The sequence below is a fragment of the Geotrypetes seraphini genome, chromosome 2 (genome assembly GCF_902459505.1).
Source record: "Geotrypetes seraphini chromosome 2, aGeoSer1.1, whole genome shotgun sequence".
NCBI lineage: Eukaryota > Metazoa > Chordata > Amphibia > Gymnophiona > Dermophiidae > Geotrypetes > Geotrypetes seraphini.
In genome coordinates this window covers 213,566,072-213,579,540 of record NC_047085.1, presented here as the reverse complement: position 1 = coordinate 213,579,540, position 13,469 = coordinate 213,566,072, and the positions used below count along the sequence as shown (strand labels likewise).

General features: G+C 44.6%; 1 protein-coding gene across 5 annotated transcripts in view; it reads left to right on the top strand.

Annotated features, from left to right (window-relative positions):
* The first annotated feature begins 833 nt into the window (after positions 1-833).
* The window catches only part of SERPINB1 (serpin family B member 1), a 34,670-nt gene continuing 22,034 nt past the window's right edge, over positions 834-13,469 (top strand). The window contains exons 1-3 of one of the 5 annotated variants that reach the window (XM_033934904.1): positions 834-1,070; positions 9,742-9,769; positions 9,978-10,154. In XM_033934904.1, the coding sequence (XP_033790795.1) occupies positions 9,987-10,154 (168 nt within the window). In that variant the 5' untranslated portion in view covers positions 834-1,070; positions 9,742-9,769; positions 9,978-9,986. Of the gene's footprint in view, positions 1,071-1,540; positions 1,563-9,717; positions 9,770-9,977; positions 10,155-13,469 lie in introns of those variants that run through there. The other 4 variants (XM_033934902.1, XM_033934901.1, XM_033934905.1 and 1 more) reach the window with 4 other exon arrangements.

Below are 13,469 nucleotides of genomic sequence, written 5' to 3'. Positions count from 1 at the left end.
GCCTCAGGGGGGGGGGGTGTCTTTTTTTGGGATGTGGAATGAATCATCTGAGTTTCCCTTACTTCCTATGGGGAAACTTGCTTTGATATATGAACAAATTATGTTCGCAAACCAAGGTACCACTGTATTTTCAATTTAGTGACTGAATCAGTTCTGGAAATTTATATCTGCTGTCTATATTTTGCACTGTTCAGGAAGAAATTAATTTCTTTCTTTTTCTCTGGTGTTGTACTACATGTAGAATCTGGCATCCTAGGGTTTAATTTGTGTATAGTAGGACTTTTAGTTTGTGGTCCTGTGTTTGCATAGGAGCTATCTGTGTTCTGCACTGTGTGACCATGGCCAGGTGTTCTGGCAGGAATGAATGTTGAAAAGCATTCAGTGTGCTTTAATTTTGCGGGTAACCATTATGCATTGTCAATAAGATTATATTGTGTGTATATATGAAAAATAAATGGGGAAAAAAAAGGCATTACAATTAGTACTATTATTATGGAGTGGGGTCTGGGGCAAAGCTTTTGCCTTCCCAAACAAAAAAGCGTTCCGCCGCCTATGGTTTTCGGCTGTATTCATGTCGGCAAAATTGGCAAACCTTGAGATACACACTGCCAAGCTCCTATTATGTGCACATCCACTATTGTAGAAGATTTGAGCGCTCTTATGCAAAATAACGTTTGACGGCTTAGTCCTTCCGCCCTTCTCTTCCTGTAAGGTAAAACCCGGGGGGGGGGGGAGGGGAGGGGGTTATCAAGTAAGCGAGATGAGACAGCAGCTGGTACTTTTAACACGGTTGCCTCTTCCCTGCGGCATATCTGTTTCTTCGCGTAAAAAGAGACTAGAGACAGGTCATTTCCCGGTCATTTTCCTCTGCTCAGACTCGTACAAGCACGTAGATATCAATCACAAATCCCAGTATATTGTGTCCCCAGCCCTGCCCTTCCTAAAGCTTATATGCACCTACACACTCCCTCTCTGCCACGCCTCCTCCTTTTCTTTTAAGTCATTACAGCCACAGCCCACGTCTCAGAAATTAAATAACTTTTGTTCGGAATCACCCCTAGGAGAACCAGGTAAGGCTTTGCGCCCTGTGAACAAAAAAGAGAGGGGTCATTTAGAAAAGATTCTGGAATGTATTTTTTTGGGGGGGGGGTTGGGGATCCCGGAAATTCAGCAAGACCAAAATGAAAAGCTTAGGTTGTGTTTGGGTTTGTTTCTGTTTCGCTTTCTGTGCTCTGATCTTTCACAGCACTGGCAGGGGACAGAGACCAACCAGATTTCTTTCCATTTTAAGTTATGTTAAAAAAAAACAACAACAACGTTACACGTCAGTGTCTGGATAATGAAACAGCAATTTGTAGTTAATTCCGTGGCAGTCTCATTTCAGTCCAGTAGGAAAATTCAGGGTAGGGCAGGACCGGTGCAGCTGTGAAGCAAGCAGTCTTACAACATTTCCTAACTGCACATAATGCAGCAGCATGGAAGCTTCTGGTTTTATTCAAGCCCTGATATCTCTTTTTAACAGCACTAGCAGGGGACAGAGACCAACCAGATTTCTTTCCATTTTTAGTTATGTTAAAAACGCCACACATCAATGCCTGGATAATGAAATAGTAATTTGTAGTTAATTCCGTGGCAGTCTCATTTCAGCCCAGTAGGAAAATTCAGGGTAGGGCTGGACCGGTGCAGCTTTGTAGCAAGCAGTCTTACAACATTTCCTAACTGCACATAATGCATGAAAGCTTCTGCTTTTAGTCAAGCCCTGATGTCTCTCTATAACATCCAAGATGGGGTTTCTGAAAATGGATGTTTATTGCTATGTGAGGAAAAAGGGCAGAGAGCACAATATTGGGACATGTACAGACTGAGCAAGAGCTCAGCAGGGCTTTTATTTTTTGAGCATATTCATCTGATCATATGATTCTAGACGTGCTTGTAGAAAGACCACAACTTTCCTTTCAGAGGAAGCCCAAATAAGACGTATGCTTTCGCAGTGGTTAACGCTACAGCCTCAGCACCCTGGGGTTGTGGGTTCAAACTAGAGAATGACATGGTGGTTGTTACCCGCCGAAACGGTGACAAAAAAAAAGTCACCACGAGATCGGGGACAAGACCATTCACCACCCCGTGGAGCGGTGAATGGTGAGCACGTGTGGTGAACGAGCATGCGGTCCGACAGCCCCCTCCCGCCATCCGTCCGACTGTGCATCTCCCTCCCTCCCTTTCCCTTACCTTCTCTATGTGGCAAAACTGCGATTTCTATAAGGCTATGCACTGTATTGCAGCCGGAGTCTTGAAGTCGCGTCACGTGTGGCTACTGGAAAAGTCTCCTCTGATGCAACTTCCTGTTTCCGGTTGCATTGAAGGAGACTTTTCCGGCAGGCAACGCGACACGACTTCAAGGTTCCGATTGCAATACAGCGCATAGCCTTATAGAAATCGCCAGTTTTGCCATGAAGGAAAGGGGGGGGAGGGAGATGCACGGCTGGCCGGCGGGAGGGAGCTGCTGGACTGTGCAAAGGGTGCTGAGGGTGGGGGGGGATGGAGAGGATAAGACACTGAAGCAGCCTGAAGGGAACTGGGGAAGAGACAGTGGGGAGAAGATGCTGGGAAATGGGGAAGAGAGAGTAGGAAGAAGATGCTGGGAAATGGGGAAGAGAGAGTAGGAAGAAGATGCTGGGAAATGGGGAAGAGAGAGTAGGAAGAAGATGCTGGGAAATGGGGAAGAGAGAGTAGGAAGATGCTGAGAAATGGGGAAGAGAGAGTAGGAAGAAGATGCTGGGAAATGGGGAAGAGAGAGTGGGGAGAAGACACTGAAGGGAAATGGGGAACAGACGCTGGAAATGGGGAGAAGACACTGGAAGGGAAGAAGACAGAGATGCCAGACTATGGGGGAGCGAAGGGAAGAAGATGGGTGCCAGACCAATTGGGGGGGGGGGGGGTTGAAGGGAGAGGCACAGTAACAGAGCAAATGGAAGGCGCAGAGAGACGGCAGACAGTGGATGGAAGGAATTGAATGAGAAGATGAGGGAAGCAGAAACCAGACAACAAAGGTAGAAAAAAAATTTCTATTTATTTATTTTGCTTTAGGATAAAGTAGTATATTAATTGTGTTTATAAAATTTTATAAACAAAGCCCTGCCAGCTGAACATCTCTTTCTCTAGTTCAGCAGCCAGAATTTTGATTCATAAGGAAGGAATAGGCTAAATATTGCAGTACTGAGGCTTGTATTGATGCTACGGGGAAGGGGATGGCGGGGACGGGAAGATGAAGAGGATGGTGGTCCAGGGATGGGGCAGTGGATGGGGACAGAATTTTTCCCCTTGTCATTCTCTAGTTCAAACCCACGCTGTGGTTAAAGCTACAGCCACAGCACCCTGGGTTGTGGGTTCAAACCCACGCTGCTCCTTGTGACCCTGGACAAGTCACTTAATCCCCCCATTGCCTCAGGTACATTAGATAGATTGTGAGCCCGCCGGGACAGACAGGGAAAAATGCTTGAGTACCTGAATAATCTCATGTAAACTGTTCTGAGCTCTCCTGGGAGAACGGTATAGAAAATTGAATGAATGAATAGATAAATAAATTTATAAACATTGAGAGACTCCTTGACAAACAGCAATCTAATCCGATATTATAACTTACTGATTTTTTTCTTAGGAAAATGCAATTTCTTTAAAAACATTAGAGTCAATACTCAAAATGTTTAACTGTCTAGAAACTGCAGCTGACCAGTTAAATTGCTTATTTGGGGCTAACACTTAATTGCCTCAGATACAAAATAAGTACCTGTCTAAAATATGTAAACCGCTTTGATTGTAACCACACACAGAAAAAGAGGTATCGAGTCCCATCCCCTTTACCTGCTAATTTTCTATGGTAATTACTGCCACTGAAAATTAGTGGTTAGTCCCGGACAGTAGTGTTGCGAGGGTGGGTGCGGAGGTGCCCTTCCCCCACCCTCTTTGCCCCTGCCATGCGCTTGCAAAGAATTGTTCAAACTAGTAAAAACAATAACAGATACAACACAACTACTGAAAAAGGACAACGAGCCCACCCCATCGGCACAAACCCTAGCCAACTTCTTTCAAAATAAAATCGTTGAACTAAGAGCAACTCTACCCTCAACCACAACAAATGCTCTTCAATACCTCGAACCCCACGACCTAGACACCAGAGTAGACATGGTATGGGACCACCTCGAATACCCAAACTGGCATCAGTTCCTAAATTTATTCAACAAGTACACCAAATCTAACTGTCTACTTGACACATGTCCCCCAAAAATCATGACAGTTGCCCCTCCAGTATTCAAAAAGCAACTATTCGCATGGCTAACAACCGTTCTTACAAGCGGAACATTAAACAAAAAAATGGGACACATACTAAATCACTCCAATCCCTAAAGATCAGAAAACCTCGTCAGCACTGACTTCCAACTTCAGACCCATAGCAAGCATCCCGCTTTTCACAAAGATACAGGAAGGATTGGTCAACCTTCAACTAGTAAACTACCTGGACAAATTTAACATCCTTAGTGAACACCAATCAGAATTCAGGAAAGGATACAACACAGAAACTGTCTTAGCCTCCTTACTGAACCACCTCTATGAGCTCTTTAGCAAAGGCAAAAGCGCACTGATTCTACAATTAGACCTCAGCAGCGCGTTCGACCTGGTAGACCATGAAATCATGCTACTCTGCCTTGAAGTAATGGGAATTTCTGGAAAGGCAAAGAAATGGTTCCAAGAATTCCTAACAAACAGATCCTACCGAGTAATCAGCAAAGGAAACTACTCCAAACCATGGAAAAACCCGTCAGGCGTGCCTCAAGGTTCCCCACTATCGCCCACCCTTTTCAATATCTATATCGCCTCCTTAGGTCACCTCCTACAAAAACTAAACATAATACACTACATTTACGCAGACGACATATCCATTCTAATCCCCTTAAACGACATCACAAAAGAAATTGTAGACAACCTCTCAAACATAATGACCGAAATCGATAAATGGACCTCCAACTTCAAACTGAAACTAAACGCAGAGAAAACAAAAGTCTTTCTGGCTAGTCCTAACGACAAAATTACGAGAACATCGATAAAAATAAACAATCACGAATACCCAATATCCAAAAACATAAAAATACTCGGTATCACTCTAGACACACACCTAACTATGATTGACCAGACAAACTCACTAGTGAAAAAAATGTTTTTTCACACTATGGAAACTAAGGACCATAAAAAAATACTTTGACCCTACATCATTCAGGTTGCTGGTATAGGCACTGATCCTATCCATCCTTGACTACTGCAACATCATCTACCTGGGTATCCCACAAAAAACAATAAAAAAAACTGAGACTAATACAAAACACAGCCGTTCGCCTAATTTTCGGACTAAGAAAAAGTGACCACATCAGCCCCTACTATAAAAAGCTGCATTGGCTACCGATAGAAGCACGAATATTATTCAAATTTGCTTGCACCTGTTTCAGGCAAGCCTGGGGACTAGCACCTTCTTACCTACAAACTCACTTCATCCTACACAACCCCACCCGAACAACCAGAAACAAAAACATCTTTGCATACCCAAAGATTACAGGCTGCAGATATAAATCATTCCTGGACAGAACCTTTAAGTTCCAAGCGAACAGACAGCAAGTTTGGCTGAAAAACTACATAAACGAACCCAATCTGACATACAGTGCATTCCGAAAATCGATCAAAACCGCCCTTTTCGCCAAATTCATTGACTAAATCTGTCCCCTCCCCCACTGTCCCCTCCCTCACTAGGACTTCCCCCCCTGTAAATGCCTTTTTTCTTTCTCTCAAGAAGCTCCTTCCATGTATTCAGGTATTCTCTACCCATAGAACTCCAATTAATTTGTAAGTTTCCCTTTAGATTATTGTTTAGTATTCAGACTCATTGTATGGTATTGTACTTAGACTTATTGTATTGTATTTAGACTCATTGTAATGTATTGTATTGTATTGTTATTTAGACTCATTGTACGGTATTGTAAGTAGACTTATTGTATTGTATTAAGATCTTTTGTTATTCGCTGAATGTCCAGCCTTCTTACAATGTAAACCGCCTAGAAGTCGCCTGACTATGGCGGTATAGAAAAATAAAGTTATTATTATTATTATTCCCTTCCCCCAAGCCTTTTTAATTTTCCAGGCGTGAGCAACATCATGAACTTGCTGCCCGCATCATGTTAGCTATCCCGATGACATCACATCCTAGGCGCAGGCCTGGAAGTGATGTCAAAGAGAGGGGACACCAAAGCAGGCAGCAAGTTCGTAATGCTGCTCATGCAGGGAAATTTAAAGAGGTATGAGGGAAAGGGAGGGGTACATGTATGCGGTGGGGGGGGGAGAGGAGGATTGGTGCCTGCACCCCTTACAAAGACCATGCCTGAGGTGGACCACCCTCCCGCTCCCTCCCTTACTGTGCCACTGGGCTCGAATTCTCTAAACCACTGTTCTTCAACCGGTGCCGGTCTGCAGGAAATTTCTGCTGGTCTGCACAGGGCCGGCAAAATTAAGGTGACCATAGGTCCGTTTTCAGACCTCCTGTCCCGTTGTCCCCACACACAGCTTCGGGACAGCATCCCGAAGCTGTGCTCGGGGACAACGGGACAAGCGATCATTTCCTGTCCCTCCTTGCTGCACAAAAAAAAAAAAAGCCTCCCTCCTTCCTTTCCCGGGGTCCCCTTCTCTTACTGCCCTGCCGCTGCTGCTAAAGCTGACAGGAAGTCTTCTTTCCAACGTCAATTCTTCTTTCCGATGTCGCTGCCTGGCTGGCTCCTCTCCTACATCAGAATTGACATCGGAAAGAAGATTTCCTGTCGGCTTTAGCAGCAGCAGCAGGGCGGTAAGAGCAGGGGAAAGGAAGGAGGGAGGCTTTTTTTTTTTTTTTTTGCGCGCGATAGGGAGGGAAGAAGGTAGGCAGGCAAGCAGGCTGGCTTTGGCCAGGGAGGGAGGGAGAGAGGTAGACAGGCAGGCATGCTGGCTTCGGGGGGTGGGGGGGTGGGACAAAGTGTGGAAGGCAGTGAGAGGGACATAGGAAGGAGGCACTGGGGGCACTAAAGACATTGGAAGGAGACACTGGGGACACTAAAGACAGGAAGGGGCACTAAGGACATGGGAAGGAGGCTCTGGGGGCACTAAAGACATGGGAAGGAGGCACAGGGGGCACTAAAGCTATGGGAAGGAGGCACTGGGGGCACTAAAGCTATGGAAAGGAGGCACTGGGGGCACTAAAGACATGGGAAGGAGACACTGGGGACACTAAAGACAGGAAGGGGCACTAAGGACATGGGAAGGAGGCTCTGGGGGCACTAAAGACATGGGAAGGAGGCACAGGGGGCACTAAGGACATAGGAAGGAGGCACCGGGGGCACTAAGGACATAGGAAGGAAAGAGGGAGGGAATAGAAAGGGACAGTTCTTGGGCCTGAGTGCAGAAAGAAAGAAATGAAAGAAAGGATACCCAGACAGAAGGAAACGCAACCAGAGACTCATGAAATCACCAGACAGCAAAGGTGGGAAAAATGATTTTATTTTCAATTTAGTGATCAAAACGTGTCAGTTTTGAGAATTTATATCTGCTGTCTACATTTTGCACTATATTTGTCGATTTTTCTATAGTTACTGAGGTGACCGAGCTCGCGGAAACGGGGTTTTTAAATTTTAGTCCTAGTAGTTTGCCGGTCCACAAAATAATTCTTTTAGTTCTGCCGGTCCACTGGTGTAAAAAGGTTGAAAAACACTGCTCTAAACAGTGCCCAAACTCCGTAAAAAATGCCACTGAAACAATGTTTTTAACTGAGATTTAAGGCACCTACCGGCACCTAAAAAATCAGCACTAGAATTGTACCTCTTTAGGCACTTTAGACTGCCTAATGCCACTGTGGGTGCTTCAAAATTTCAAACACAAACAAGTTCCAAACTATGGGACTGAAGCAATATCTTCAAACAAAAATGAAGGGTCAAATTTCGGTTTTCAGATTTTCGGATAAGAACCTTGTACCTGCACATAGTTCTAGAATAATGTAAATACTATTCCGTTTGATATGTTCTATAATTTTGCTGTGCATTATTTTGATTTTTGATACTTAATTCCACGTAGTGCATAATAGAGAATGACACGGGACAAATTTTCCCCTGTCCCTACGGGAACTCATTTACCCATCCCATCCCCGCGAGTTCTTTTCCTGTCCCAGTCCCATTCCTGCAAGCTCCATCCTTATCTTAACACGATATTTAGTGCAGCTTAAAAGGGAACACCACTCTTTCAAAAGAAAAAGAAAGGTGTGGGAGAAAAGGTACATAGGTACACCAGGAAAGACCCCCCCCCCTTCTATATCAGCTGCCTCCTCCAGTACCTCTGTTATTGATGGTATTATGCACTAGAGCAGTGGTTCCCAACCCTGTCCTGGAGGACCCCCAGGCCAATCGGGTTTTCAGGATAGCCCTAATGAATATGCATGGAGCAGATTTGCATGCCTGTCACTTCAATTATATGCAAATCTCTCTCGTGCATATTCATTAGGGCTATCCTGAAAACCCGATTGGCCTGGGGGGTCCTCCAGGGCAGGGTTGGGAACCACTGCACTAGAGAATGACAAGGGGACAAATTTTTCCCCCTTCCTCACAGGAACTCAATTTCCCCATCCCATCACTGCAAGTTTTGTCGCTGTCCCTGCTTCATTCCTGCAAACTCTGCCTTAATAGCACAAGCCTCAAACACTTATGATTTTAAAGTATTTGAGGCTTGTGCAGATAAGGATGGAGCTTGCAGGAATGGGACTGGGACAGGAAAAGAACTCGCGGGGATGGGATGGGTAAATGAGTTCCCGTAGGGACAACTGAGTGCAAAACGGAAGCGTGCGCCGAAGAAAAAGAGTGTTTTTATGGGCTCCGACGGGGGTTTTTGTTGGGGAACCCCCCCCCCCCCACTTTACTTAATACAGATCATGGTGGCGTTGTGGGGGATTTGGGGGATTGGTTGTAACCGCCCTCATTATACTGGAAACTTAACTGTTTCCCTGTTTTTTAGGGAAAAAGTGAAGTGTTCAGTAAAATGAGGGGGGTTACAACCCCCCAAACCCCCGACAATGCGGCGCGATCTGTATAAAGTAAAGTGGGGGGGTTCCACCACACCCCCTGTCCGAGCCCTTTAAAACAGTCATTTTCTTTGGTGCGCGCCTCCAAGTTGCGCTCAGTTGTCTGCGCGGGCCTTTGTCCCGGCGCGCTTTTGACCTGACACCATATTCAGCAGTACTGTAACAGAAATTCTGAGGTTATTGACAACCAAAAAATAATTTACCTATCAATGTTTTAGGTAGGTTGCCAAATGGCCACCAGGCTTTAGCTCTTCTAACCTTTAATTTGCTATTGTTAGCAAATATTAGGTATTATCTGTATTAGCTAAAGTTACCATTTGGCTCCTTTTTCTGGAGCCATAAGGTAACTCTAAATAAGCTATACCTAGTGGTTGGAGTAGCAGGCTGCGAACCAAGGAAGCCAGGGTTCAAATTACTACTGATGCTCTTTGACATCTCCATTGCCTCTGATGCAGAACTTAAGTTGTAAGCCCACATTACTTTTATCTTAAACAGAAAATAAAAAATTAAGTTTTCTATCTTTTCCTTTTTTTTCCCAGTTGTGTTGGTCCCTGTTTCTGATTTCTGTTTTCCTTGTTTTCTCTTAACTCTTTTGCCAAACAAAGAAGAATCCTCAGTACAAACACATCTGGTCAGGTAGGCACTAAACATATCAAAAACGTGCTATCGGGCTGTTTCTACTATTTGTTTTATTTATATGTGCAATAAATGTTTTAGCCAGGTTGGGAAGCGCCTGCCCACTTTGGGCTGAGGCCTACCCAGCAATGGTGCACTTTTTATGGGTTGTGCAGAAGGCATTAATGGTGCATAGAAATGTGAATTAAAACTTTTTTTCCTCCCTCAGACCTTAAACATGGAGAAACTGACTCTAGCAAATACCCAGTTTGCTCTTGATATGTATCACAAGCTGAGCGAATCTAAGCCAAACGAAAACATGTTTTTTGCCCCATTAAGTATAACTTCTGCTCTGTCCATGATGTATCTGGGGGCCAAAGGTGACACTGCAAACCAGATGTCTAAGGTTAGTGACAGATTTGTTTCAAATGGAATTTCAGGCCCAGTGGCGTACCAAGGGAGGGGGGGGGGGGGCGATCCGCCCTGGGTGCACGCCTTGGGGGGGGGGTACACAGCCGACTGTTCTCACTGCCTCTAACGCCAGCCCTGCAACTCCGGACTTCCCCACACCTGCTCCCTCCCCCCCAATCGCTATTATTTTAAAATGTTATGGCAGCCACGGCGCTGTATCCATCGGAAGAGACTTCTAACCTCGGCCTGCCCCGGAACTCTTCCTGCAGCCACCGCCCACCTAGGCGGGAACAGGAAGTTGCTGTTGCAGGAAGAATTCAGGGGCAAGCCGAGGTTAGAAGTCTCCTCCGATGGATATAGCGCCGCGGTTGCCATATGATTTAAAATAATAGCGATCAGGGGGGGAGGGAGCAGGTGTGGGGAAGTCCAGAGCTGCAGGGCCGGCGTTAGAGGGGCTAAGAGCTAATGGTGCCGCAGGGTCCCGCGTGGGGGGGGGAGGGAGGAAGAAAGAAGAGTAACCGAAGCATTGGCAATTTGGGGGGAACAGGTGTGGGGAAATCCAGAGCTGCTGGGGAGAGTGTTGCTGTACCCAGCTGGAGGGAGAAGGAAGATGAGGAGGGAATGAAAGGAGATGCCAGGGCTTGGAGGGAAAGAGGAAGGTATGCCAGACTAAGGGAAAAGGAAGGGGGAGATCTCAGAGCATGGAAGGGGAGGGAAAGATGGAAGGAAAGGAGAGAAATGCCAGAGAATCAGGGAAGGGCAGATACCAGACTGTGGGGTGCGAAGGAAAGAAAGGATAAGAGAGAGATGCCAGAGCATAGGGAATGGGTTGGTGACAGAGAGAGAAAAATGGAGAGGTGGCAGAGCTGAAATCAATCATGTACAAAGGAGAGAAGGGGCACAGGATAGATAGTTAGGAAAGGAGCATAGAAAGAAGGAAGATGTTGTATGGAAGAGAGAGAAGGCAGACATTGGATGGAAAGGGCAGAGACAGAAGGTGAACAGTAGATGGAAGGGGTAGAGAGAGGGACAGCCACTGAATGGAAGTGTGAGGGAGAGGGGGAGCAGACGCTGGAAGGAAGTGGGGAGGAGAAAGAAAAAAGGGCACATGCTGGATTAAGGGACGAGGATAGAGTTAGATACTGGAAGGGGTGAGGGAAAGAGGTGGCAAGCATTAGGTAGTAAAAAAAAGGACATTGATGAGAGGGTAGTAAGAATGTAATCTAGACAGATGCAGAAAATAAATTGAAAAGGAAAATGAGGGAAAAAAGGGAAAGGGAATGCAGAGGAGAGGTGTGGGAGAGAGGGAAGGAGAGGAGAGAGATGCCAGACCAATGGAGGTGAAAGGAGAGATGGAAGGGGGAGGCATACAGTTTCTGGAAGGGGCATAGAAGGAGAGAAGATGCCATATAGGGGAAGAGAGATGGCAGACAGTGGATGGAAGGAGTTACAAGATGATGAGGAAAGCAGAAACCAAAAAAGACAAAGGTAGAAAAAAATTTTCTATTTATTTATTGCTTTAGGAGACATGTGTCACTGTTTCTGTGGTGTTGCATTGTATGCAGAGTCCAACTTCTTACTGGTTCAATTTAACCTTTGTCTGTGTATTTCTATTTTATCCCCCCTTTTACAAAACTGTGGAGCGTGTTTTAGCGCCAGCCATGGTGGTAGCAGCTCTGATGCTCAGAATTCTATGAGTGTCATAGCTGTTACCACTGTGCTAAAATCTACAGTTTTGTAAAAGAGGGAGGGGTTAGTTTGTGATTACATATTCCATACTAGGCGAAATCTGTGTTCTGTGTGTTCGAAAGACATGTTTTTTTGTTAGGCTTGACTGCAGGATTGATCTGTACTAGTCTGGCTTGTTTAGATTTACGATGGATGTATTGATGTTGTACTGCTCACTGCCTTTTCCTAGGTACTCATGTGTGACATGTGGATTGTTACTAAAAATCATGTTTTCTGTACAGATGGGGAGGGGGTGTAAAAAAATGATGGGCCCCAGGTGTCACATATGCTAAGTACGCCACTGTAATCAGGCCCTCCATGTTCTTCTGTCAAGGTAAAAGCTTTTTGCAAAAAAAAAAAAAGTGATGGTAACCAATAGTTCGTCAGGTTTGTTTATTTACCACGTTTCCAGGAAAGACTGTCCACTGATTATAGGAATGAGGTTTCACACAAGGCTCAGGTCAGAATGAGGCGACACTAATGGATGGTCTCTCACCGTTTTATTGAGAATCTTACCTCCCTTAATTACTTAGCTAATGCTTTGCAAGGTTACAGTTTCATCATGCATTTACAAGGTAACTCATTGTTTACATATCTAATGTGATTCTCAAAGTTACTATCTCACGTGACATCTGAATACATCATAACAGTTACAATAAAGTGAATCCTTTGTGTACACATCTAATATGTCTAAAAGCTTACTATTAGACTCAAAGGCACCCAACTCATATAACTTCTTAAAGAAAAAGGCAATAGTAATTCACAGCCTCAATATATAATAATAATAATAATAATTTTATTCTTATATACCGCCATATCCGGAGAGTTCTAGGCGGTTTACATCAGTTGCAGTAGTATCTGTGTTGACACGCAGATTTAAGGGATTACAAACCTTATATACTTAAACCTTTTTCAATTCCAAAATCTCTCACATGATCCTCAGCGAGGCCACCTCCCCACTCAATAAATCTTCATAGTAGGTGGCTTTGCACCTCCTCTCGTCATCGGATCCATATATTTTCTTAATTTTCTTAAACTTTTTTTGTGCTTGTATTCTTTATAATTTTTTTATATAATTTAATGTTTAAATACTTAAATAGTTCATAAATAGTGGCTAAAATAAATTTACTTAGCTTTAGATCAGCTCAATTTCTGGTCTCAGTTCATAGAACGGGGGGATAACCAACATGTTTCACCCATGTGTTCTGATACGGTTTTTTCAAGGTTATCTCTCCCAATAAATATCACTCCATTCCGAACAGACCATTCTCCTCTCCAGGAGAATGGTCTGTTCGGAATGGAGTGATAAACTCAGGGCCTGCTTTTGCACGTAGGCACCGTCTTTTTGTTGCCCATATAAGGAATACTTAAACAAGATAAGGGTAAACTTGTGTCAGGTTAATATGTGACAAGAGTCTTGTGACATGAGAGGGGAATGCCTCGGCATTCTGTCACAAGGTGCTAACATTTTTCCTTTAGAATGACTGCGTGGCAAGAGGGGAGAAGGAATAATGAAGGATTCATACTTTCACAGGGCCTTAGATCCTTTCACAGGGCCTTAGATCCTTTCACAGGGCCTTAA